Source organism: Chelonoidis abingdonii, chromosome 16, assembly GCF_003597395.2.
Source record: "Chelonoidis abingdonii isolate Lonesome George chromosome 16, CheloAbing_2.0, whole genome shotgun sequence".
Taxonomy (NCBI): domain Eukaryota; kingdom Metazoa; phylum Chordata; order Testudines; family Testudinidae; genus Chelonoidis; species Chelonoidis abingdonii.
This window is the reverse complement of record NC_133784.1, coordinates 20,530,646-20,557,844: the sequence shown is the minus strand read 5'-3', so window position 1 is coordinate 20,557,844 and position 27,199 is coordinate 20,530,646. Positions and strand designations below refer to the sequence as shown.

Below are 27,199 nucleotides of genomic sequence, written 5' to 3'. Positions count from 1 at the left end.
CTCCCATGCTGAGAGGTCCCTGTCCATAAATGAATACAGAGTGCCCATCGGGTCACCCTGCCATGAGGGGTTCCTAGGTGACTTTCTTATCATGCTGCTGAGATCCTCAGAGCTTGGTGTACCCAGACCAGCAAGTGGTTGCTCCCACCCCTGAAAAGCTGGAATTCTCCCTAGTGTCCCCTGTTGGTCTTATAAAAAACATCAGGGTTTAGCTCTGGATTTTGCAACCCCCATGGCCTAGCTGGATGAAGGAGTATGAGGATGAGCGAGTATGAGGATGGGCAAGCTGAGGGTAGGACCTCTCATGATTAACCCCCACCCAGGGCTGGCTCCAGGCACCAGCGCAGCAAGCAGGTGCTTGGGGCGGCCAACGGGAAAGTCCCTCTGTCCCGGCCGCCGAATTGCCGCCGAAGAATAAAGTGGCATGGTGGAGCTGCTGCCAAAGTGCCACAGATCGTGATCGTGGCTTTGTTTTTTATCCCGCCGCTTGGGACAGCAAAAACCTTGGAGCCAGCCCTGCCCCGACCAGGGCTTCCCCCTATTTCCACTCTGTCCCATCTCCCAGAAGGCAGGTTCCCCGATGCCTGGGGAGCATGACGTGCCCAGGTTTGCAGTTCCATCACACCTCACTGCCTTAGGGTGACCAGACATCCTGATATTAGGGGCCTTGTCTTATATATGCGACCAGTACAGACCCCTCCCCAAAAAGGTGTCCTGATTTTTCACACTTGTGATCTGGTGTCCCTAGTTTACCTTCATCACTAGATCCTGTTCCCTGCTGCAGAGGCTGGCTAGGAAGGGGCGAGGCAGGTCCCATTTCCCCACCCCTGGGCCCCTCCCGGCCCCCAGCTCCCTAGGTCAGGGCTGGGATTCTGTTTTGAGGCCCTGCCCAGAGCCTCGGCACACACAGGTAGTCCCTGGCCAGTGTGGATCGGGGTGCCCTGGGACAGCCACATCCCGCGCTGCACTGCGCTTCCCTCCATGGCGGCTCGTGGACACACACGATTTGAGCGAGCGCACGGGCTAGTTTCCTCCTGCCCTGGACATCCCTACCCAAAACTACATACCCCAGCAAACCTTTCGCCAACGGCGCCTCTCGTTCCGGCCAACCCGGTGCATGCTGGGACTTTTCGTTCTCCTCCCCTTTGCGTCCCGCGGCATTGCACGGCCTCGAGACTCAAATTCCCGGCGTGCACTAGGAAGGCCCTGAAGGTGTTGCGCAGGCGCAGTGCCCTGTTTGTCCGCGTCGCCTCTCGGCGGGGTAGTGAGTGAGTGAGTGAGGGCCCGGGCCGGGGGGAGCAGTCAGTGGCGTGGGGTGCCCAGCGGGGCTGCAGCCGGGCGCGGGAGGCGGGGTCGGTCAGGGCCGAGGCTGAGCGAGGCCCGCGGGGCCGGGCCTGGGGCAGGGCAGGAGGGAGGCCCGGCAGCCCCCTGAGGTGAAGGGGCGTGAGTGGCAGGCCCGGGACACGCCCGCGAGGCTCGGGACTGGGCCCCGTGCGCACACGGCCAAGAGGAGCCGGGCTCTGCCCCGCGGGCTTGGGGTAACGGGGTGCCGCGGGGCCCGGGCCGGGACGGGACGAGCGGGGGTGGGGTAACGGGGTGCCGGGGGCCGGGCCGGGACGGAGAGCGGGGGTGGGGTACGGGTGTGCAGGGGGCACAGGCCGGGACGGACGAGCGGGGGTGGGGTAACGGGGTGTAGGGGGCACAAGGTGTAGTGGAGGCACTCCAGTGGGACTTTGGGGTGTCTGAGCATTTTGGGTAACAGGGCCAAGGGGATCTGGGCTTGTCCCTTTTGGATTCTCCGGCAGGCAGGGTAACGGTCCCTTGTTGTGCTGTCAGGGTGGTGGGGAGGGAGGCTGATCAGCAGGGTGGAGAGCTCTGTCTTCTCCCCGCTCGGTGCCTGTGGTGGCCGGTGTGAGGACTGAAGTCCGCTCTATCCATACTGAGGAAGAGGTGGAGAGGGGGCTGCTGGATGCATGACCCCCCCCAAAAGAATCAAATCAAGGCCTCTGACTGGTTCAGTGAAGGTGTGTGGGGGCAGAGATTCAACATGAACCGGTACCTCCCAGTAGCCCGGCAGCATTTTCTGGCTGTGCTGGCCAGCACCAGTGTGGTGGTGAAGTCCATCTGTGCAGCTGTCATCCTGCTCTACCTTCTATCCTTTGCTGTGGACACAGTGTTCGGGCTTGGCGTGACTCCCGGTTACCTCTTCCCACCCAACTTTTGGATCTGGACGTTGGCCACACACAGTGTGGTGGAGAAGCATGTCTGGGACGTTGGCGTGAGCCTGGCCACAGTAGTGCTGGCTGGCAGGCTGCTGGAGCCCCTGTGGGGAGCACTGGAGCTCCTGATCTTCTTTGCAGTGGTGAATATCTCAGTTGGGCTTCTGGGAGCCTTTGCCTACTTTCTCACCTACGTGGGGTCATTCAATCTCTCGTACCTGTTTACTGTTCGCATTCACGGCATGCTGGGCTTCCTTGGTGGGGTCTTGGTGGCCCTCAAGCAGACCATGGGTGACAGCACTGTCCTGAAGGTGCCCCAGGTGCGGATGAAAGTGGTCCCTATGCTCTTAATCCTTATCCTGGCTGTTCTGAGGCTGACCACCCTAATTGAAAGCAACCTATTGGCCTCTTATGGCTTTGGGGTCCTCTCCAGCTGGATCTATCTTCGTTTCTACCAGCGGCACAGTAGAGGACGTGGAGACATGTCAGACCACTTTGCCTTTGCCACGTTCTTTCCTGAGATCCTGCAGCCCGTGATTGGTTTGGTGGCCAACTTGGTGCATGGCATCTTGGTGAAGGTAAAAGTTTGCCGGAAAACAGTGAAGCGTTACGATGTCGGTGCTCCTTCATCCATCACCATCAGCCTGCCTGGAACAGACCCACAGGATGCTGAGAGGAGAAGGTATTGTGTGGTTACAGATGATGAGTTCATGCAGCATACCCAGTGCTAGATACCTACTAAGGGTTAATTGAGATGAGTTTTAATAAGAGCACAAAACTGCTTGGTTTCAAATTACTGTGTCTGGGTTTAAATGTTATAAGGATTATTTTTAAAAGGGGAATATTTGAAAATCTGCCCCTCCTTTACTTGCCTCTCTCAATCTGAATTCAGGGCTCTGTGTTTACCCCCTGCATCTGACATTGGGGAGCCATCAACTATTGTCTGCACTAGGATTTGTTCCCTGGTGGAGCCCTACTGGTGACAGCAGCAATGGAGGCCCTGATGTGGGACAGTTGCATTTTAGGGCCTATGTTATCTGGTTCTATGGAGAGCAGATCTACCCCACACACTGTTAAAAACACTTATGCCTTGTGCACAGTAGCACTCCAACCATTGCTATTGCTAGTAAAACTTCAGCGATGATAATCACAAAAAATTCTGAAGGAGATCCTTGTACAGACGAGGTCTCTTAAGGGGAGTGAAACCCTGAGGTCAGCAGGCAGCAATCCTTTTAGTTCACCTCTTACTACCTATTTCCCTCCTCACCTCACCCCACCCCACCCCACCCCATCCCAAAAAAGGAATTTCCAGGGCAGAGAAAAATAAAACTACCCGAGGAAAGGGACTTCCCGTGCATCGAACCAGAACATTCCATCAGCAGTGGAGCCCACTTCAGAAGTGGGAGCCATCTCATCATTCCTATTTAAGAATTCAAGGGAAGCTGTTGAACCTTCCTTTTTAAAAATATTATCTTTGTTCCTAATACATGGCTTAGATCCTTGCCATTTTAATAATCTAGTCCCTGTGCACATGCTTAACTTCAAGTGCAAGAGTATTCCTGTTGAAATCAGTGGGCCGAAGGTTCATGAGTCTCCACATGGCTGGGGCCTTAATTTGCTCTTTGCCAGTCATGCTAGCTTACTCTTCCTCCCTTTTCCAGTATGGGGAAGAAAATGAACTGAGTCAGTTTCACCTTTTCTAGTCACTGTCACTTTCTTGATCTGTTGAATCCAGGCAGCTGGTTAGGTTGAACTCAATGGCAAAATATTTAAAAAGAAAAATTGCAAACACTGTTGTAAATTTTTCATGAACCCTTTTATTCATAGTCAGATTTTGCACTCATTCCCTTTAACTTCTCAGTTGACTGTGCAATCTGATCATGTGTTTCATGAGTTTCGCAAGCAAGTGAGGCAAGAAACCTTCACATTTTATTGTCTTCTGTGTAAACATTTCCCTGTATTCAGGTTAGTCCTGTTTGGGGGAGATAGGGCTTGGAATAATGGTAACTGATTCAAGCTTCTGCTAGAGCTAGCCAGGTGGCAGTAACCTGAGCAGCTGCCACATCTGCACAGCTGCCCAGTTAGTAATTTCTCACAGGCTGTTCAGGAAAGATTGGCTTAAAAGTCTCAAGCCCCAGCTTGCAGCGTTCAGAGTGAAATGGAGCTAAGAATCTGCTGAAAAAAGTTGCCAGCTAATCACGTTCTTGTTAATGACGGCTCAATGTTATGGGCATTTCTGGGCCCAGCTCTGCTAGGTGCCTTCTGCCGAACTTAGTTGAGAGCATTTGGCTCTCTGCCAGATCAGGCCCTGTAGGTAGCTGCCCAGCCTCAGGTGCATTCCACCTGGCATTCAACTGGATGGCCATTCTTAAAGCAGAAGTTGTCATGTACTGCTTCATGCAGCGGAACAGACTTTTGTTATATCAGTTGAGGATAAAAGGGAGCTGGCGAAGGGTTAAATTCCTGCCCAAATGCATGGTTTCTTGGTTACAGATGGGCTGTTGGGATTGAGGACAAAAGTGCAGTAGAGAGAGAATCCCTCCACATCCCCTCCACTGGCAGGTTAAGTAGGAATGTTCATAGGTAGCTCCTGTCAGAAGGTGGCATCATGTGCCGGGAGGGATTAAAGTGGAGGAATCGTGCTAGGAGTACTGGAGATGTGGAGGATCCTGCTAGAGGGGAGGAAAGGAGCTGAAATGAGATTGCATGCCTGGGTGGAGAACGTGGTTAGTGTGGGAAAACAAATAACTAGAGTACAACATGCACTGACAGTTCAGGAGGTTGCTATGTGCCCACTTCTATGAATCCCCACATTGCACTCTCTGTTTCCACAACAACTGCCAATACCAGGAATCCAGAGCACTACAGGATGCACTGTAGTCAAGGTGTATTCTGGGTAGGCTGATTGCTTTGTTTCACCTAGATTTGGAGGACTGAGGGAGGAGCCCCTTCTAGGAAGCCTGGAGGGGAAAAGGAGAGTTTGGCTCCAGTGCAGTTGCCGAACTTATAATAAAAACCATCTGTACATATTTGCTGATGCCCTAGATCTGAGCTTTCTTGGAAATCCAGCCCTTCTGCTGTGGAGGAAAGCTCTTCACAGCTTCATATCACCTTCCTAGCTGCCTGCATTGTTGGCCTGGATTGGGGCTTCTGAAATGTCCTGCTAGCCAGATCTTTTTTCCTCCTCCTTGGAGCTGGCTGTCAAACTGGCTTCTTGTAGCTCAGTGTTTCTCAAACTGGGGTCACCACTTGTGTAGGGAAAGCCCCTGGCAGGCTGGGCCAGTTTACCTGCCCCGCGCGACTCCCACTGGCCACAGTTCGCCAGTGCAGGCTAATGGGAGCTGTTGGAAGCAGTGGCCAGTAAATCCCTCAGCCCGCGCTGCTCCCAGCAACCCGTGGCCAATGGGAGCCGCAATCGGCTGGACCTGCGGACGGGGCAGGTAAACAAACCGGCCCAGCCCGCCAGGGGCTTTCCCTACACAAGTGGCGACCCCAGTTCAAGAAACACTGTTGTAGCCCATCCAGAAGTGCTGATGCTATTGCCTCACAATAACTGTGGGATGAGTTTTAAATGAAAGTTTCGCATTTCAGGGTAGAGGGTTGATCGTGCTCATGTGATGACAGATAAGAGTACACCTGCTGTCTGGCCTTTTAGAATGGCTAACTCTGGAGCAGGTGCGGACCATGTGGGTGCTGCAGCCTCTTCCCCCTATGGCTTGTTCTGAGCTGCCACTGGGTGTTTTACCCAGAGGGTCAGTTTCCTTGATGTGGGTGTTTTTTTCTCTGGAGTCTCCCTTCCTGGTGACATATCAGAGAGGGCATGTGACCAGCCCTTCTGTTAGGGTGAGCCATTGGGAGCCCTAAGTGCCTGCGCAGTAGTTGTTTCTGAAATCCTTCGGTGCCTTCCTGGACCCACCCAGGTTGACTCCCACAGAGCCCAGTTTCAATGTGAAGAACTTGCTTTGGCCTTTCTGATTGACATGGGGTGTACAGACAATGGCAGTGAGGACTGCAGATGGCTGCGGGCGTGGGCACTATGCAAAGCAGTGAAGAGAATGATGTGAAGAGTCCCTCTGCAGAGGCAGCTCTCTGTCCTAAGTCTGTGATGGGTTTAAGCAGATAGGCAAAGGGCATGGAGAGTGGCTTTAAAAACTGGGCAGAATTCTCGGCCAGGCCAGACCATGGATTTGCAGCTGTGCCAGGTACAAAGTTGCCATTGACATCAATAGAAGCTGAGTGCCCGTAGTGAGGGTGGAAATAGGCATTCCTGCCTGCTGGTGTCTTGACACCAATATTCCAGTCGCATCAGAGAGCATCTAGGTCTCGGTATAATTCACTAAAGCTTCCTAGGAGTGAATTGATTTGTTCACAGAGATGCCAGCCACAGCCCCTGTGCTCTGCCTCTACCCCAGAGGTCTCCCCTGAGGCTTCTCTGAGCTGCCAGTCTTTTCCTAGGACCTCCTCAGGACCTGCAAGTCAGTCCTGGGGACCAGGTCTGTAGCTGCCACTGAGTGGGAGGACCTCCTCACAGAACCGCTGCCACACAGCCTGCCGTTGCTGTGTGCAGGTGGTGGAGTCCTCTCTGGTGTGCCAGATGATGGTCCTGGCACCACCAGAATCAGAGACCTCCTGGACTACGATCAGAGGGACTGGGTGGATCCCTTGGCCAGCACATGGGGCTTCCAACCCTGTCTGTCCCCTGTCGTGCTCCATGAGGTGAGGGCAGCCTAGCCTCCTGCTTCTCTTACTTTCTTCGAGCAGCTCCTGTGGTAGGTCCTCCCCACTCACTCCAGCCTGCCAGAACTCATCAGGCCCCTGCCCCATGAGCCTCCTCAGCCGCCCCTAACATGTTATCTGAGTTGGCTGAACGACATCCAGCCAGTCGGTCCACCTCTGAACCAGGACCAGGGAACATCTGTGCATCTTTGTGCTTCATACCATCCACTTACTCACCTTTGGATTCCACCTTGACACCAAGTGCCGGGGCCTGCTGCCACCTGCTGAGGGTGAGGAACCCCAGTGGGCCAGTCTGTGCTCCACTTTGGTCCCACAGCCCACTGGAGATGTGACTCCTTCACAGTGCCATGAGCACTGGCATGTACCTGGCATGATTCACAAACTCCTCCCCACACCTGTCCTGTTTTTGGGGAGAGGGAGACCTTGGCACACGTGTATGTAGAATGTGTCAGGTTGCAGCCCCTCTTCTGGCTCCTCCAAAACCTCTTACTGAGGTTTGCACTTTTCCCTGTACCTCCTGATTCTTGCACACCCCATCCACGCCCCCACAAAGTCATGGGACCTGCTTGTCAGCATCCTCCTGGTGCTAGCTGAGATGACCATCCATCATACCAGGAGAAGAAAGCTGGCTGGTGCGGGGGGTGGAGAGGAGGGGTGCTCTGCACCCATGGGGCCTATTTCTTGTCCGCTTATATCTCTGGGCAGTGTCCACTGATTCCTGGGATGCCTTTAAAGGGTGGTGGGTGCTGTCTGGGGTGCTCTACTCTGTCTCTTCTGGTTCCCTGATTTCCAGCCTTTAATCTCAAGCCCATTCCTGTTTTCTCCTTGGTTGTCCCCAGCAATCGATTATAGCCTGGACCTAGTGCTTCCTCTCCTGTAATTGAGGGGGCAGGCCTTTAGTTATGGGTGGGCCTAGACCCGCCTGGCCCCTGCTCTGCCTCAGAAAAGATGGGACAGTTTGCTTTCCATTAAACCAGCTGTGGGACAGCAATAACACTGGCGCATGTTGCTGGTTCAAGCACTTCCTCTTCCTCCAGCCGACCCAGGTTCCAAGTGCTCTCTCTCATTCGCTGGCATCTTTCAGGTGAGTCCTGTTGAGATGGTGAGGTGATGTGGGATCTGGAACAGAGATAGGCCCTTGGCAGTTATCACAAACCTGCTAAGTTCCTTCTAGTCCCTCCTTGTATCAGGAACACATGTGGAGTTGTTCCCTTTGGATGCACACACCAGGGTAAGTTTTAAAGCAACTTTAGTGATGGTGAAACCAGCCAGCTCGAGAGCCCAGGAGACTCGACCCACAGAAATGGGGATCTGATGAGCAGCAGTGCAAACTCCCTAGCCCCAATTACCTTGTCAGTATGCCTCAGCCCTGTCTCAGAGGGAACTCGCCTCTAGAGATGAGACAATTGTTTCCTCCCTCCCTTCTATCCAGTGAGTAAATTTGGCAGGCTCTTGAACTACTGCTGGGCAGTGAACAGAAATGACTCAGAGCTGGAATGTCTCTCATTCCTCCGGCTGCATCTTGCAGCACACAGCATAATTTCCCAGTAGACAATGAGTGCTCCTATATAATGTGGCATGGCAAATGTGAGTCAATGGCCAGTGCAAATTCAGAGCAGACTCTCTGCAAGGGGCTTGCAGTGAGGGTTGCATTGTAATCCATTACTGACTTGGAAAACAAATGTCCTTGTTTTTATGTAGAATAGATAAAGCACCTGTTTGGCTCCATATATCTTAACCTTTCTGGTCTGGCTTCCTGTTGCAGTGAGGGTTAAATTACTTCTGAGACATGGGGTGGGACAGGACAGGCCTTTGTCTTGGGTCCTTGTTCCTGCCTTTCCCTCTCTTCTTGCTTCTCTGCTACTGTCTTACCACTCCCTTCTTGTTTTTGTGGGTGGCATTGGAATTATTAATTTTTCCACAGGGTATTACTACGACACTAATTTAATCATAAATTCCTTTATTAAGTCCAAACGCCAAATAATGTTTATACAATTGCTTTGAACATGCCTAAAAGCCTAAATAATAAGCAATTTATTATACTTAATATAGTAACAACACATAAGCATTTGATCAACATACTTACACTCAATAGGCTAAACTCAGGCATGCTTAGACCCATATCGGTCTGCTGCAACATATAACATCTGCATGACTCAATGAACCCTTTGAGAGTTTACTTTTTCTGCCGTTCAACAAACAAGTGATGTCATTGCCAGTTACTGACCTCAGCTAAAAACCAGTTGGAGACAGTTCACCCTTATTTCCAATCTTAATCCAGATAATATTTACAATCCTCAAGGCTTTTTCTCCCCTCGCTGTTGCTGACTAAGAGTTTTTCAATGCACCGGGGCTCACATAAGCTTTAACACGGGTGGGAAAGGCAATGTTGGTTCATTTTAAGACAAATTCTCTCTGTTTTATTGAAAATCATCCGCAGTCACCCGTATGGGTCAGAGGCTGCCTTTTTAGAAACTTCTCCTTGTCTCATCAGTTATTCTTTGAACCAGATGTCCTCCCCACTTCATTCCCTCTAGCCTTATGACTCATTTCAAGGTATTCCTTCTACTTGCTAGTCAGGGTCTCTTTACAATACAAATATATTTTGTTAATCAAATTTAAACTAATCTGCATTTTTATATTTATCGAGCAGTGGTATCTCCTAGCCTACCTTTACTCCTTCCCCTTCAAAGACCCTTTCTCCCAACTAGGGGCAGCTAGATGGGAGCGCTGCCTGACATGGCACTTCCCCACCCCTAGGCAATGATTGAACTGTATCAGTAGCTCTCCCAGTCTCTTCTGGCCCAAAGAACAAGAAACCCACTGGCCAATGTGTGCTGCACCCTCTGACCTGTCTGTCTCCTCCACCTCCTTTCTTTCTCCCTTCCACTTCAGTCTCTTACCTCTCTCTGCCCCAGGATGAAGCCAATGTCCCTCCTACTCTAGTGGTTCCCCAGTGGCAGCAGGAGTAAAACTGACAAGGATGGTGCCAGTTTCATTCCACAGTTGCATTTCCTGCCAGCATGCTTGGGGGAAGCAGTTTGTGTAGGAACAGCCCAGGGGAGATTCTCCCAGGAGAGGATGGACATTGGTTAACACAGGGCCACAGGATGCCCCCAGGCCTGCACCAAATGTAATCTCCTGGCGTTCTGGCATGCATATATTCCACAAACACTCCCACGCTCTTTAGAATTTCCCTTCAGAAGGGTGGGGGCTTGACCTCAGCTGATGAGCAGATGTTAATCCCAGGAAAGAGGGGGGGATTTATTCAAGGGATAATGTTAGCAGCAGAAGAGTAACGGAGGCACTGAACAGTGCTCCTGGGTGATCTAACGCTACAGCCAGGCTGAGGGATTCACACAATCTCAGTCAGGATCAGGGCCCTGTAGGTGCTATTCAGACACATAGTAAAAGATGCTCTCTGCCCCAGAGACCTTACAGTCTGATGGGTCTCATATCAATGCTGCATTCGCAAGGGATGCGCCTTAAGTGCAACTGACTGTTCCTGGGGAGGGCAGCAGGAAGAGGGTCTTGGTTCAGATGCTGTCCTGACTGAAGCCAAGATCCTGAAAGATTCTGTCCCTTGGGAGACCCTCCCAAGTCCCATTCATCGATGTTTTCACCAAATGTGGTTCTTGGTGTTGATGGCCTAACCTAGTGGGTTGCTGCCTTTCAGGAGACCCTGATCTGTTCAGATCTTAGCAAGGTTACCCAAGACATAGCCACAGGAGGGTCTGTGCTTATTGGTGGCTAGATCTGGGGAGTAACTAGAAGTGAAAGTAAGCCGATCCAGTCTGGTATGGCATGCTGGCAAGAGCCAGTACGCCGTGCCAGACTGGAGCGGCTTCCGCGGCGGTGATTTAAAGGGCCCGGAGCTCCGGCCGCTGCGGGGAGCCCCGAGCCCTTTAAATCCCTGTCAAAGCTCCAGCAGCTGGGTTCCTGCGGTGATTTAAAGGGCCTGGAACTCTACAGCAGCCGGAGCCCTGGGCCCTTTAATTCGCCCCTGAGCCCTGGGGCTCCCTACCACCTCTGCAGCTGGTAGTTCTGGGGTGATTTAAAGGCCCTGGGGCTCCTAGCAACAGCCGGAACCCAGGGCCTTTAAATCTTGAAAGGCCCCGCCTCTTCTGATTGAGGCCACGCCCCCGTTCAGGACTGTGGCGTGCCAGTAAGTTCTTTAAGTTACTTTCAGTCCTGGGAGTACCTGTAGGAGCTCTGCATTTCCCTGGCACTTAGGCCTCTGCGCTGTGAAATTCCCCTGTAAGGAATGCCCACCAAGGAGAACTGTGTTGGTGCATTCACTACTGCCCATAGCATCTCCCAGGCAAGAGCAGCCAAGTGAAACTGACACACAAACCCTACTGCCTCTGCTGGAGATAGGCAATGTGCGGGAAGTGCAGAGACACGTCCTTAACTCTTTGCTGCTGCTGAGGGTGCTCTGCCATGGGGAGATGAGCAGAGGGGGCTAGACTAAACCATAAAGCTGTCGCAGACTGGGAGAAGCAGCAGCCAGAATAAATGGGAGATACACCTGAGTCGAGAGATGGAGAGCTGTATGCAGGTTTGGTGGAGAGAGTTACAAGCCAGCAGGAGGTAGGAGCACCAAGGATGGTAACTGATGTATGGGGAACAGTAGCCACTCAGAGATTGAACCAGAGGAAGTGGGGCAGAAATGCAGCAAAAGGAGAGTGGGCAGGAAGCTGAGCAGGGTTATTGTATTAGAGTTCTTTTGCTTCCACCCTAGTGGTTATTTGGGCTGGACAGATAGTCGATAGAAGCATTGGAAGATGTCCCTCGCCCCCCCCACCCCCCCAATACCCATGAAGTGCCCAGCACGCTGTAACACGTGCCTTGTCCCTTCTCCCTGGGAGTGCCTGAAGTTGATCCTGCACTAACCCTGCATGTCCGTGCTTGTCCTATAGACAACTCGCCCTGAAGGCGCTGAATGAGCGGTTGAAACGTGTGGAGGACCAGTCAGCGTGGCCCAGCATGGAGGACGATGAGGATGAGGAAGGTCCCAAGGCGGACAGGCCGCTGCTCCCTGAGAAGAGCCAAAGCAGCCGGGATGCCAATGCTGCAGGGAAAGGAGCCAGCCAGGAGTCCAGTCTCATCACCTTTGAGGATGCTCCCCCTCAGCTGTGACCTGTGAACACACCACCTCCCCTGTCAGAGTGATCCCTTCTATCTTCTCTCAGTCCTGTCTGCTCCCCAGTAATGCTGTCTGCAGGGAGCAAGGGGACACCTCCAGCAACCTCAAGAGGAGAGGGCTACCTCATTCCAGCATTTAATAGCCACAGTCGGCTGATGCCATGTCTCTAGACTGTCTCTGGGTGGTAACTGTTAGCCAATGCTGGCTTCTTGGAAGGGCTCTCTCTCCTGCTGGGGCTCTGGTTCTCATTTGCTTTCTTCAGTGGTGATGTGAGGTTCCTCAAAGACACTAAGCAGGACTGGGCGCCAACCACCAAGGGGAGGTGGACTCGTGTGTTTCTTCAGCACAGGACATGGACTGGTCTGTCCAGAGAGGCCTTACGCTGGCTGCCTCTGCCAGTAGCTGCCACTGGGGCTAGCTGTGTATGCCTCAGTGGTGGCCATGGCACTGTCTGGGCGGAGGCACTGGACTCATCCGGCCTCAGGATTTGCCCTGTGCGTGGTTGGTCAGGTCCCAGTTTTGAAGCCTGTGTGCTAGACCACTAGATGACCCTCACAGCATCCCAGAGGGCAAACTCAGCAAGTGATACAGCACTTTCTCTCTCTTAATTTTGTGGTGGTGGTTGTTAAAAAGTACCCTGCAGCTTGCTTTTTCCCTTTCAAAGTTAGTTTTGTTACTGATCTGAGGAGCAGGAAGTTTTTCTTAATCCCTTTGCTATATTAACCCTTTCCCCTCTGGCCCCGATTATCTGGCAAGAACTGACTACAATAATTTCCTGAGTTGGGAATTTGCCATGATCATTAGATAAGCCTGTTTAGCTACAAAGTAATTGCTTAATACCGCCCCCTTGCTGCAGCTGCCTACTTTGAATTATTGACTGGAAAGTCTGGGGCCACAGAGCTTTGAGCCTAGTCCATGGACATACATCAACCCTAGTCTTTCTGTGGGTGTCCTAGAGGGGTTTAATTTTATTTGTGTTATTGCTACTTTGGTTTTTCTCTAATTTCTTTCATGGTGATTTAAATTGTAACACGGCCTCTGAACTGGGTAGGACCTGCGCGTTCACTGCTGCTTGGATGAATCATCTGTGCATTGATTCTTTGTCAGATGGTAAATCTGTTTTATGGTGGGGCTCTTGACAATTCTTCCAACACCTGCTTTTTCCCCTCCCTTTGATTAAAATGTTGGTTTCCTCTCTCCTTTTCCCCTCCTCTGTGCTGATGGGATTTTTTGGAGAGGGGTTGTGGGGGCTTCTGTGGAAAAGCTTTCCTTGAGAACCAGCCCCCCAAGACTATACCGCTCCAGCTTGTGTACTTCCCTGGGAGGCAGCTACCAAACTGAGGAGTGTGCGTGTGTGTGATTTGTTTTTTTAAAAGGGCCACACAAGAAGGTTTTGTCAACCGAGAAATAAACATATGGGAATTTCAGTATCAATAAACAAATTATTTCAAAGAGTGCCTCTCACTTTAGTTTGTAGATCACCCAAAGCCCAGGTCCTGTTTGGAAGGTCACCCTTCCATTTCATTTTATATCCCTTATCTGCTCTGATCCCTACATCACCAGTAAGTCTGAGTCCCATCCTAATGTCTGGCAAAGCTTTCAAGCTGTATGTTTTTCTGAGCCATTGATGATCCCTCTGTTTAAGAGCAGCTGTCTCTTTAGTCTAGATGGCTGCTAGAGCACAGGACATGAGACTGGCTCTGCCAAAACCAGAGCTGGGGGTGAAGGCTCCTGGGGTTTGGTTAGCATTGGTAGCAGAAGAATTTGGGGGCTGGGCTTTTATCCCTAGCAAGCCATGCTCAGATCCTAACTCAGTCCCTTGAGAAACTAATTCAGTGGATCTCATCTTAGTCCCCCATTTAGTCACATGATGGTTTCCAGTCTCTGAAAGAGTGATGGGGGCGTGCCATGTGAGGGTGCGATGAGAGGTAGGGGTTCAGGTTGAAATAACTGGAAATCCTGTGGATTAGGTGTGACGAAGTGGGGGATTTTTTTTCCCCTCCCAATGGTTTGCATGCCAAGAGGTGGGACCTCTGAGTGTTGTTGGTTTAATGAGGTTATGGCAGAGGGAGTTTGTTGTTACAGAGGGCCAGCAATGGAACTTGGGACCCCAACCAAAGCCTGGGAGAATGGATACCCCACCAGTGGTGACCGGGAGGCCCAGCTCAGGAGACTGAGCCAGTTCTGGCCAGTGGGAGTACAATGGGCTGCGGAGAGAGTGGACCTCGGTGACCTGACCAGTTGGTGGGGAACAAAGGACGGATGATTGGAGAGGAGGCCCAGGCGACCCTGTTTACCTGGATAGAAGATGAAGAACAGAGACGGCTTGGGGGCAGATGGTACTGGATGACCAGCTGGAAAGCAGAGAGCTTGGGACGGGGGAGACCAGCCAGAGCCCACCTGGATGCAGGGGAGACTTGGATGTACTGTGCTGAGGGAGGCCAGCCCTGAAGGTCCTGAGAGTTTCCTATGCTGTGTTCAGATGCTCAAAAAACCCTCCTGTTTCACACCGGCTGAGAGTCACTCCAGTCTAGAGGACAGGGTTGCATTATTCCCTCTGGGAGTGGAGGCCCTGGGGGTCCAGAGCGAGTGGACTCCCTGAGGGGGCCAGTGGTGAGAGACAGGTGTGTTAAGGCTCAGAGAAGTGTGGTTCCAGGAGGCAGAGGGCCTTAACCCTTCAGAGAGAGTGAACCCTCGAGAAGGACTGTCACACTGAATGGGGGTCCCCTCAGGGACCGTATGGGCCAAGAGCGGGCACATCCTGAGAGTCCATGACAACATGGTAGCAGAGGATGGTTTGTGGATGCATCCTGTAGACAGTTGGCTGTGACTGCAGGCCCTTTGCAGTGAGTGGCTGCCAGTGATAAAACAAGGGAATTGAAGGAACCAGTGTGGAAATGGCCTATACCAAGCTCCATAAGAGAGACCTGGCACGTCTGTGCAGGGGGAGAGGGCTGAGTGTGGGGAGGCTCACTAAGGAGCAGCTGACGGCTTAGCTTGTAGAGAATGACCAGTTTGAGGAACAGGCTCCAGATTCCAGGGGGGCTCCTGGGATGCCCGGATAGCTAGGGAGTAGCTGTGGGGGCAGTCCGTGTAGCGGCCAGGAGTCCAACTCCCCAGTCAGGTTTCTCCCTGGAGGAGCTGTGGAGGCTGGAGCTGAAAGCGAAGAAGCTGGAGCTGAAGAAGCGGAGGCTGGCGAACTGCAGAACAGCAAAAGCATGAATTGGAGTTAGAGGAGAAGCAGGCCAAGAGGGCCTGACAGGGGGTAAGTGGGGAAGAGCCCCAAGCTGTCAGTTCTGGGGGGAATCTAGACATCAAACTGCTGCCCCAGTTTAAAGAGGGGGGGATATTGAGGCCTACCTTACAGCCTTTGAGAAGGCCAGTGATCTGCACCAGATTCACTCTGCAGACAGGCTAACCCCCCTGCTGGACCTGAAGGCCATAGAGGCATTCAGCCAAATGGATGGTATTGAGAGGGGGGTTATGACCTGTTCAAACAGGCTTTACTGCTGCAGCTTCAACTGACCCCTGAGGAATACAGGAAACTATTCCAGGGTATACACAAGACCTTGGGTATCACTTACAAGAAGGTTGCCAGCCTGCTGGGGGAATATCTCCGCAAGTGGGGGAAGGGCACAGGGGCCACTACTGCAGAGGCTGTGTATAACCTGGTGGGGTTGTAGCAACTGTTTGACATTTGCCCTCCAGACCTTAAGATGTGGTTAGTGGATCGGAAGCCTAAAGATCTGCACAGTGCAGGGGCACTGGCGGATGAGTTTGTGGACAGCAGATATGGGGGAGGAGGGAGACCCACACTGGGGACACGGAAGGGGATTCACTGAGACCTCTCAAAGGCAGGGCTTCAGTTCCACAGCACCCATACTCAATTCTCTGGGTGAGTGTGGGACAGGTCCCGGGGACAATGGGTACAAGGAGCATCCAGAGGTTCTGGGACATGAATGCAGAGGTGACACTGGCGTGGCCTGAGGTGGTGGACCCAGACGAGCTAGTGCCCAATGCATACATGACCCTGAGGGGAGTGTTTGGGCCCCCTGTCAAGGTGCCTGTAGCAAGGATACACCTGAAATGAGGGGGCTAAGGAGGGACCCAAAGAGGTTGAGATGCTTGATCACCTGCCTATTGAGGTGCTAATGGGTAATTATTTGGAGGACTGGCTGGATGGCACTCAGAGTGCCCTGGTCCTTACCTGGAGCCAGAGCCAGCGAGGGATCTGGGACCTCCTGAAGGAGGGGACTGAAGCACCAAGGGTAGGGCATGACAGGGCTGGGCCAGAGCCTCTGTCCTAAGGTGGGGAAACTGAGGCATGGCCATCCGGGCTATACCCTCAAACCCAGCAGCTGAATTCCAGACAGAGATGCAGTAGGATCCTTCCTTAGAGAAGCTGAGGGCCCTTGCTGGCCACAGTAGTGCAGGATCCCAGGGGGAGGACTACCAGCGGAGGTTCCTGTGGGAGAAAGAATTCTTGTACTGGGAAAGACCGGTTCAGGGCAAACTGAACCTTGGAAGGCCAGGAGGCAATTGGTGGTCCCCCAAAGGTACCATCGCAGACTATTGTACTTGGCCCACGATATTCCCCTTTTGGGGCATCCAGTGCACCAGGTAGAGGCTGCTGCACAACTTTTACTGGCCTGGAGTCTTTGACATGGTCCAACAGTGTTGCAGGTCCTGTGACTCCTGCCAGAGGGTGGGGAAGGCCTGGGATAAGTGTAAAGCAGCTCTAAGACCTTTGCCTATCATAGAGGAGCCTTTCCAGAGGTGGCTATGGTGTGGCCCCTCAGCAGGGCGACCTGATCAGGGAAGAAATACATTCTGCTGGTGGTGGATTTCACTATGTGCTATCCCGAGGCAGTGGCCTTGTCGTCGATCAAGGCAGGGACCGTGGCAGATGCACTGCTGACCATTTTCAACAGAGGGGGATTCCTCAAGGAGGTCCTTACAGACCAGGGGTCCAACTTCATGTCAACCCTGCTCCAGTGCTTGTGGGAGAAGTGTGAGGTCCAACACATCTGAGCCTCAGTGCATCACCCTCAGTCCAATGGGCTGGTGAATAGATTCAATGGGACTTTAAAGATGATGCTGAAAACCTTTACAGACCAGCACCTGCAGGACTCGGACAAGTATCTCCCGGACCTGCTGTTTGCATACAGGGAAGTGCCCCAGGAATCCACAGGATTTCCCCATTCAAGTTGCTGTATGGGAGGTGAGGGGACCCCTAGATTTGATGAGGGATGAGTGGGAGAGGAAGGCCTTGCCCAATGGAGAATCCGTGGTGGAGTATGTACTGACCTTCTGGGAAAACCTTGCTGAGCTCATGGGCTTGGCCAGGGGAAACCTAGTCAGGGCCCAAGGGAAGCAGGTCTGGTGCGACTGCTCAGCACGTGCCCACTCCTATGCTACTGGGGACCAGATTATGCTTGTCATCCCTGTGAGGAAGAACAAGCTGTTTGAGGTAAAGCAGATCTTTAATATACTCAGTCTTGATTTAAAAATTGTCAGTGTGGGGAATCCACCACAACCCTTGGTCAGATGTGAAATGCTGGGCTGATGATCCTGAGCCCTGGTTCACTGCACTGCATCTAATGGCTTGTATGAATTAATGCACCCGACATGAGCAATGTGTGTTGGAAAATCCTGGTGCCCAAAGGGTTAAAATGCTGCATTTGATCCCAGATGCATAGAATTAGCTGCCATAGCACCTACCACCCTCTCATAAACCTGCTAGTCTCTTAATCTACTTGATTAAATGAAGCTAATTTAGATGCAAAATCTGCTTCTCCTTTTTTAATCTTAAAGCATCAGCTGCCGTGTTTCTGAGCTGGATTCATTTAATCTGAGAGAGCAGTGTCTGAGAAGGGGGCATCAAGCCCAGCAGTTTTACAATTACTGCGGGGAGCATGAATTCCACTGAGTTCCTGTGGAAGGTGCTCCAGGACAGCAGATGCAGGCTGGGCCAATAAGTGACTAAGCATGACACAATGACTTCTCCTAGGAGCACCCAGACTTACTGTTGGCAGGTGCCCCAGGAGGCCTGAACTGTTTTTTTCCTTTTCCGCAGCTGCCAAAAAAAGCTAGTGATATTGACCTGTAGCCTGCAAATGGCAGGAAGAAACTATACTAAGACGCTGAGTGAGATACAGCCTGCTGCATCATTGTCCCTCCTGTGCTAGCATCTTCATTGGTAGGGTATCTAGAGGTTAGTCCATGTCTCTCCGCTGCCTGCTTCCTTCCCCTCAGCTGCTTAGGGGTAAAATCCCTAGGCAAAGGGAGCTGTTCTTACCCTGCAGTGAAAAATGCTCCCTGCTGCATGTTAATGGAGGGATGAAAGCACCCATCAAAGAAGATTCCTCTGTTCTCTCAGCAAGAATTTAGTGGATAACGAGGCAATTAAAATCAAAACAAACAGGCACAAAGCTGACAAGGCTGCAACTGCTTGAAATCTTTAATTAAAAAACCTCTGACTCCAGCTTAATGTTCCTTGAGCAGGCCCTGCTCCTACTTCCCCTACCCTCGTGGGAACATGCTGCACCTCAGTAAGAGGATTGAAATGGCAGCTGCGGCCGGCTGCAGCTTCCTTGGGCTCCAGCAGGAGTCAAACCCTTTCTGCATCTTTTACAGCCCTGAGGCCTGCAGAGCAGGAGTGGTGGGACCTCCCTGCTAGGAAGGGGGGTTCATTTAACCAGGGAGGAGAGCTGCACACACAGCAAAGTGAGTCCTGGGGCTGCCTCCTGAATCAAAGCTGCTCGTACCCCTCTAACAGAGAGGAGGGGCACTTCCTTTGTCTCCCTTTAACAGAAGGGAGGTGTCAGTGCAACATCAAGGTGAATGGGCTGCCAGGATCATTCCATGCTCATACAGCAGCCAAGGGGAATACTGCACAGCAGCTAACACAGCACAGCACCATTAGGAATCCTCACCAGGGCTATTCCAGGCATGAGGAAGGGCCCCCGGGTGCTGTGATGGAATCAAGCCCTGATCTAGCCTCTGTGCCCCAGACTTCTCCCAGAGAAGGGCTGGACCTGGGGAGCCTGGAGGGCCTAACCCAACATTTGTTCTTTTACTCAGGTATAAAAACAGGACTTGCTTCCAATCTCCTTATTCTTGGAGCCCAAGTCCTTTCCTTCCCACCAGGCACAGAAGGTTCAGTCCAACTCATTTCTCTCCTTCCCCAGAAGACAGGCTCTGCCTGTGGGCCATAGCACCATTTGTGCAATATGTTCCCCCTCCCAGGCTTTCAGTGCCCAGGAGGCTGTGGGCTCTTTCCCACATGCTCTAAAAACACTACAGTACATACACCAGGGCTGTGTCCCAGCAATACACAACACAGCAAGCCTGCTGCTCTCACACCCACATACCACAAGGAAGGGGACAGGGGGCCTGAGCTTTGCCCAGAAGGCTGTCAGAGGAACAGTGGGGAGAGGATGGTGCATAAACCTCAGGAGCTGGGTTTGATTCCCAGATCTTCCCAGTGGCTCCTTGTGAGACCTTGGACAAGTCACTTCCCTCTCTGTTCCTCAGTTTATCCAGCTGTACAATGGGGTGAACAATACTGGCTATTCCATGAGGGGTGTGGGAAGGACTCATTAGCAGCTGCAAAAGTGCTGCGAGATCCCTGGAGGGCAGGTGCTCCAGGAAGCAAGAGCATATGCCCTCAGCTCTCCAACCTTCCATGGAGAAGGTCCCAGCTTCCCATCCCCTCCAAACCATCTGGGCAATAATTCCAGACCCCCACATCTAAGTTGCTCAAATGGCACACTGGGGAGATCCCTCTCAGCAGCTAGTCCCTGCTGCTACAAGGCTGGAGCCCTGCTCTATAGAGAGTATGCTGACTAAGGCCCTTGGCTGGCTCCACTCAGAGTGGCTTTAACGAGCAGCCCCAGTCAAAGTCACAGGGAGATGATGAATGGCTCTGCCACTCCTGGAGCTTGGATTTCCAGCCCATGCTCTACCAGGAGATCCAAGCTAAAGTTGCCCAGGGTGAGCTTCACCCACCCAGCACAGCCCCAGCTCATGCAAGATGTTCTCCTTAGCTTCATCTGTCTCTAGTTTTGCTCATGGAGATCCCAGGCCCCTCTGCTCCAGGGCTGCTCCTTAGTCATCACCCTGCCTTCATTCCCTCAGCCTCAAACCATTCACCCAGGTGGGCTGAAACAACCATCAATTACCTTTAATTTAGAGAATCTCCACGGGCTGCCTGAAAGGCTCCTCTGCCCATGGCCCTTCCCTCCCACCTCCGGTTCCCCAGCCTGCACCCATACACCTTCTCCAAGGCAGACTCCCCAGGCCATGGCGGAGGGGTCAACATTACTCAAGGGTAGATGGTGCCTGTCCCATCTCTACTACCATGATCCCCTCTTCTCTGCACAGCAGCACCTCCTTCGGGATTAGGGCTGTGGGCCCCGGGCAGTCCTCCTTGGAGTTTTGCTTGTTGCTAGGAAATACTGATCTTTACTCCTGTAAAAGGACGAGGAAGGGAAAATTCCAGACATGCCTAATCACAAAAGGGATATGACAAGTTCCCTACACTGCAATACAGTCCTGGTGCTTTATCAATGAGAACATTCTGCACTAGTGTTGAGCCCAACCAGGGGAAGGAGGTCTGAATTCCAGCTTTAATCCTTTTGCCGCTGGTTGTACGAAGTCTGAGAGTGGAGTAGTTCACACGGGGCTCCGCTGATAAGCACCCAGCTGTTCCAGCTACTAGACCTGCGTATGGCTGGGAAACCGTTCAGCACCAAAGCACATATGGGCTAAACTGCTGCTGTCCGTCACACACAGTGTCTATGGCAACTAGACCACCGTGCCCAGGGCTGCTAGGTATTCTGGGAAGAGCAATTTCATGGACAGGCACAATGCTCTAGACATTTCCAGTATTAAAAATAGAGAGTTAGTTAGAAAGCTAGCTCCAGAGAGACCCTATGCAGGTGACTTCCCTGGTCCAATGCCCCAGGGACTGTGCGTGGCACCTTGAACATTCCCAGGGAAACTTGGTTTTAGCGTGGTACCTCAGGGCTGGATCCTTTTGCGGTAGAGATAAGCATTGCTCACCTGGTTCATGATAACTAGGCTGGTGAGAATGGGGCACAGCACTGACAGGTACCAGGAAAGACCTGTCACTGTGGTGGTAAACCACAAGGAGCACATGGCCAGCATCAAACTGGCACAGCCCAAGAGGTAACCCACCAGCCCCGATGTGGCATGGTAGACCTTCAGCTTGGCCAGCGTCCAGTTCTTCATCAGCTTGGGGTAGAGAAGAGCAACACCACCTATGCACTGCATGCTGGCATAAAGCACGGTCAGCAGGCCTGTCAGGCCATGCCAGGTGACAAAGTGGGCCTTGCTGTTAAGGTACTTGTTGTAGCTGATGATAGCCAGGCCCAGCAGGGCACAGAGGAGGGTGAGCAGCTGCAGGGCCCAGTGGAAGCGGACCTTGGTTTTGCGAGAGAAGGAGCGGAGTAGTGAGCTCTCCGGCGAGAAAACAAGCAGGGCTTCGGTCATCAAGAAGGAGAACTGAGGGGGACAAAGGGAGAAGGTTTGTCGTGGACACTACACAACAGCAGGCAGGCTAGTGCTGGCAGCAGCCTCTTTCTCTCCCCAGCCCCCCAAGAAAACTGTCTGCACCCTAAGTATCACATCCTGGAGATGGCCCTTCCAAATAGCCAACCAAGACTTTGGAACAACCAAAGGAATGGTTGCCTCCCTCCTGAGAAGCCCATTCAGGTTTTACACTGAGCCCTACAGCACCAAGAGACAGGGCTTTGGGAGAGTAGCCAGCGCTGTGTGGGCAACCAGAGAAGGATGATCCAGTTGTTAGGGGGCTAGTCTGGGGCTTTGGAGACCCCAGTTCAATTCCCTGCTCCACCAGGCACTTCTTGTGTGACCTTGTGGGAGGGATAGCTCAGTGGTTTGAGCATTGGCCTGCTAAACCCGTGGTTGTGAGCTCAATCCTTGAGGGGGCCATTTAGGGATCTGGGGCAAAAGTCTGTCTGGGGATTGGTCCTGCTTTGAGCAGGGGGGTGGACGAGATGACCTCTTGAGGTTCCTTTCAACCCTAATGATTCTATGATTTAGGGCCATATTTTTAAAATCACCTAACTCCTATTGATTTAAATGGGAGTTAGGTGCCTAAATATCTTTCAGAAATGGTCCTTAGTCTCTCTAGGACTCAGTTCCCCATCTGTCAAGTGGGTATACCACCACCTCCCTCTCTCACATGGGAGCTGGGAGAGGAAATATATTCATGGCCATCTGGGGCCCAAACATAAGGTGATAAGCGCCTAAGATATGCAGATTCAGTACAGCTGGTCTCCATAGGCTCTGTTACATTTCTCCATGTCATGGCTCTGAACTAGGCATCTCCCACTAACATGGGATGTAACCCACTGCTCCTGTCACCCCTAAGCTCACATATGCTATTGCCACCAGCCTTTCCAACTCCCCCCTGCAGCAGGTGGCTGCTGAGTGACGCAAAGAGTGCCTGGGAAAGGGCTGCATATGAAAGAAGAGCTGGCTAAGACATGCAGGTTAGTTCGGTTGGTTTTACGAGACCCCCCATCAGAGACTGCATGCAGATCCTGGCTGCAGAAATGGCAACTAGAGGTTGTAATGCTGGAATATTTAGGGCAGAAGTTTCATCGGTGTTCAGAGTCCTGAGCCTCCAATCTAAGTTCCCGCTAAACTGTGCGGCCGTGCAGCAGCCTATTAAGTGCTGCGCAGGCACTCAAGGCTACAGCAAGGAGAAGCGTCCCTCCCTGGTGGCCCCAGCCAGGCCCAGGACCTGCTGCTGCCAGGGGAAAGGCGCCTCTCCTCTGGCTCCAACCCAGCTCTGGACCTGCCATGGCAGGGGCGCCTCTCCCCCACAGCCCAGGTGCTGTTGTGGGGAGAGAGAGCTGAGGAAAGTCCTCTCTCCCCACCGTAGCTCCAGGGCAGCCTGCACCCCAAACCCTTCATCCCTGGCCCCACCCCAGAGCCCTCACCCACCCTGCACCCCAACCATCTGCCCCAGCCTCGAGTTCCCTCCCACACTCTGAATCCCTTGGCCTCACCCCCACCACATCAATTTTGTTATGTGCACCAATATGAAGGTGATGGGTCACACATCACCTCCATATTGGTACACATAACAAAATTCATTCTGCACATGGGTGGGAAAAATTAGAGGGAACACTGCTCCCATTGGTTAAAATTTCTCTCCCCATGCTGGCAAAGAACTTGTGGTTTAAAACTTGCTTGCAGCCATCAGTCTCTGCACCTGGCCAGGTGCCTGGACCAGACTTAGCCCAATAGCTCTGAACTCCTCAGGAGCCTGGCAGTGGTGCTGAGAGAGGAAGAGAGATGCTTGAAGAGCTAAACAGATTTGGTTATAGCCTGGGAGAGATGACACCCAGATGGGAGAGCGAGGACAAGGGGTGGGGAATCAGCTAAGCACCACCTGTGCCTTGTGTTATCATTCAAAAGTGCAAAGCAGGTAGACAACTCTGCCATGCTGACTCAGCAACATTTTACACTTGCTACGCACTACGATGACGTGACAAGATGCAGGACAACATTGCACTGAGTCCATTGTGAGTAGCCCTCAGCCCTGAGAGGGTGGGGTTACCAGTGGCTACTGAAGAATAGATTACTGGGAAGGAGGCAGGTAACATGGAGCTCTTTTGTCCGACTTACCGCAAGTGACATTAAGAAAGGATGCCAGGAGAACAAGCCTGGAATGAAACAAGAGAGAGGAATGAGCCCTTTCAGACTAGCCATCCGGTGTGCCAAAAACTAACGTATAGCTGAAAAAAACAAAAACCACACTCCCTGCTAGAGGTATCACCTCAAAAATCACTCCATGTTTTAACCCACCATTATCACATGCAGCCACCTAAGATTGGATAGTCCAGGGGTCAGGGTGCTAGCTTGGCATTTGGGAAACCTGCCTTTAATTCCCTGCTCTGCCACAGATTTCCTGCATGACCCAGGGCAAGTCACTTTTGCTCTGTGCCTCACCTGGCTGGTGGGGTGCTGTGGGAATAAACACATTAAAGATTGTGAGGCACTCAGGTACTACAACAGTGGAGGCCATACAAGTGCCTTAGCTAGACAGATTATAACTGAAAGTGATGGGAAAGAAACACACTGTGTTTTCAGTTTGTTTACTTTCTTTGACAGCACTTTGTGTCTCGTCACTTTCACCCATTTGGGTGGTTTTTTTCCATCCAGGGAACCACATTGTGAAATGTGACCAGACCTACAAAAACAGGCAGTGGGGGACTCAGGGGCAGATGGGGATTATTTTAAATTCTTTATTTCAAGTTGACAGCACAATAGTTGTCAGCAAAACTGTTACGGTTGAGGGAAGCCAGCAGGGTGATCCACTCGTGTGCAGTGAACCTCTTCAGTCATCACTCCACATTATAAAAACACCAAGAGAAGGAGGAAGAGTCTGTGATTGCAAAAGGCCTAGCAATGGGTAGCTGGGAATGCAGCAGACCACAAGTGAGGTGCATTGGCAGAGCGGGAGCCCCAGGACCAGAATAGCAGGAGCATTAGGTAGGATGCTGCAGGTCAGGATTAATGTGCATTGACAGAGAGGGGCAGGACTCAAATAGCCACAGGGTGGCAGAGGTCCCTGTGGAGTTTACATAAGGCCTGCATGCATCCTCTGGCACTAGCCAGCCCATCACTTTCAGAAGCACTAAAATCGATCCCATATGTTTGTTTAATCATGGATGCTGTCCAGTAGCTCTGCCCCCACTGGCTTCTACTTACTTGACCCAGGTCTGGCCAGTATGGCCACAAAGATGGTGAAACCAAGTGAGACAAGGTGGGCAGTGATGCCGGAGACAGCTCGCAAGGAGAGGTAGATCCGTGACTCTGTCTCGATGGTCAGAGCCATTGTGATATGAGCCTGTCTTCTGCCCCACAGCAGCAGCGCTTACACCATTTAACTCCCACTAGCTACACGGGCTGTCTAGCAGGCATCAGCTTCCCCAAGACATCCAAGCAAGGGAGTGATCCAGCAAGGAAGGACCATAGACCGTTTGTGGCTTAAAGCAAGAAATTCTCTGCTGTCCTTCCTAGACATCCATGGATTATCTAGAAAGCAGGAAAATGAGAAAAATAAAGTTAAGTCCCGAAGAACAACAAGGGGTGGAAATTATCGTTATACATGAGAAGGCTCATACAAGATCCCACCAGTGAATCTGAAGGACGAGACTCCTGAAGTTTGCCAAAGCAGTTTATAAGCTGCAGATACTGGTTGCTTGTTCACTCACTCATAGGCAATGGCAAGTGTTCAGCCCTCTAGCAGGGTGGGGCAGGTCTTTCCACATTATTGGGAAAATGTCCAGTGTGCCGCTGAAAGAAATACGCATCAACAACAAAACAATCTGAATGCCAATCAGGAGGGCACATGCTGACAGCTCAGCCTGGAAGGAGCTTGACCAACTTTAAAAGCATCAAACTTTGTCACTGGACTGTTGATAGACAAGAGAGAATGGCTTGATTTAGGGGGATGTTATCACAATTCTGTAGGAATCAGCTGATTGAACACGTAGCATCACATGGAACACAGGGCCCTTTGTTCCAAAAATTCAGATGAGATCAAGAGGTGTGTGACAAGTAGAAGAAATTGATACACCTAGCTGGAGCAGATCGGATCCATTTCATCAACAGAGGAAGAATAATAGAGACAAAGACACAAGCCGATATATTATACCACTGCAAGGCAATTATGGTACTATCACATTTCAGTCTATTGAACACAGATACAGTGGCAGTGCGTATTTAGAATATGCAAAGTGAAAATCATTCCAGGTGAGATGGCCTGTGTCATAATACACAGGCCATCTCACCCACTACCATGTGGGCTTGGTGCTCCTCCCACTTGATCAGCAAAGAAAGCTTGGCTTCAAAGCACATTTAGACTCTGAAAAATGAGTATCATCATGACGTTCCATATTCAGTTCTCACCCAAGACAGCAGATGGAGGAAGCTGTGTTTACAAGCCAAAAAGAGGACTTTTCTGTCAGTGCTACAATTTCTATCTAGAATCTGAAAACCCACTGGGTTTCTCCTTCCTGCCTCTTACATCCTCCCAGTGAAACAGATTCTGCAGCCAGTTTCAGCTAATGCTGCAGAAGGCTCCTTTTCCTGAAGTCCTGAAGACGGGGCTGTAAAGTCAGCAGTGTGACTCCAAAATGCATATGGAGCAGATCCTGAAGTCAGAGTAGGATCAGACCCAGCTGGGACAAGAAAGGGCCATTATTTTTATGACACTAGATGAACAGATCTCAAATAACTGCAAGGGCACAAGGCATGTTCAGGCCCACACGCTATGTGCCAGGGAGCACTAGGGTTAAGATGACACAAGCGCACAGCCTCTGCCTCCTCTGCAAACCCATCCCTAGGCACGGTTTAGCCACAGGTTGAGTGGAACAGGGAGAACGCTGCAGAGCCGAGTGGAAGGAAATCTGAGGCCTCTCTCTGACTAAACCTTTCCTCAAGCCGCCTGCCCCCGAGGGGACCTGGCAATGGGACCACAGAGCCGGTTCAGGGACCTGCTCTGTACCGGAAGAGCGGCCATGTCAGCGTCACCTTACGGGGCATGATCGCAGGACACCCAGCACCTGCGTGGCGGGAAGCAGCAAAGAGTCCGGGCATAGCAACACTCACCAGGTCACCCTGCTTCTCACCAGCCCCCCACGGGTCTCAGGGCATTGCTGGCAGGCACGACTACCGGGAGGTTTGCATGCCCCCAAACCCCACCCACCATGGGGCCCATGGAGCCCGGCTCCCCCCCCGAGGGGGAGGGGCTCAGCGCAGCGGGGGGGTCCCCAGCTCCCCCCCGAGAGGGAGGGGCTCAGCGCAGCGAGGGAGGGGTCCTAGGCTCCCCCCCGGGGGGACGGGCTCCCTCGGCTCTGGGTGTTGGCTCCGCGGGGGTAGCCTCACCTGATCCTGGATCACCAGCATCTCCTAGATCTCGGAGACAAGCCGGAAAAACTACCCCCGCCTCCTGATTGGGTGGGGTCTACTGTCCTTCATTATATTCACCCTCCTGCTAGAGCCTCTAAGTGGCTGAACTTTGTTGTCTATC

General features: G+C 52.1%; 2 protein-coding genes across 6 annotated transcripts in view; one reads left to right on the top strand and one right to left on the bottom strand.

Annotated features, from left to right (window-relative positions):
* The window catches only part of CYB561D2 (cytochrome b561 family member D2), a 532,125-nt gene extending 504,976 nt beyond the window's left edge, over window positions 1-27,149 (bottom strand). Inside the window, exons 1-4 of one of the 3 annotated variants that reach the window (XM_075072872.1) lie at window positions 27,055-27,149; window positions 24,874-25,200; window positions 23,788-23,825; window positions 19,439-21,630 (exon numbers count right to left, since the gene is read on the bottom strand). In XM_075072872.1, the coding sequence (XP_074928973.1) occupies window positions 21,127-21,630; window positions 23,788-23,825; window positions 24,874-25,000 (669 nt within the window). In that variant the 5' untranslated portion in view covers window positions 25,001-25,200; window positions 27,055-27,149 and the 3' untranslated portion in view covers window positions 19,439-21,126. Of the gene's footprint in view, window positions 1-19,438; window positions 21,631-23,787; window positions 23,826-24,873; window positions 25,201-26,778; window positions 26,861-27,054 lie in introns of those variants that run through there. The other 2 variants (XM_075072873.1, XM_075072874.1) reach the window with 2 other exon arrangements.
* Window positions 1,618-13,554, top strand: TMEM115 (transmembrane protein 115). 3 transcript variants are annotated; one of them, XM_032781442.2, is made up of 3 exons: window positions 1,618-2,901; window positions 7,934-8,040; window positions 11,876-11,974. In XM_032781442.2, exons 1-3 carry the CDS (start codon window positions 1,970-1,972, stop codon window positions 11,887-11,889), a joined length of 1,053 nt encoding a protein of 350 aa, XP_032637333.1. In that variant the 5' UTR covers window positions 1,618-1,969; the 3' UTR covers window positions 11,890-11,974. The 3 variants fall into 3 exon arrangements, with proteins under 3 accessions (XP_032637333.1, XP_032637334.1, XP_032637332.1); XM_032781443.2 differs by lacking the exons at window positions 7,934-8,040; window positions 11,876-11,974 and adding an exon at window positions 7,796-7,927 and having other exon boundaries at window positions 1,620-2,901; XM_032781441.2 differs by lacking the exon at window positions 7,934-8,040 and having other exon boundaries at window positions 1,622-2,901; window positions 11,876-13,554.
* Window positions 27,150-27,199: the final 50 nt, after the last annotated feature.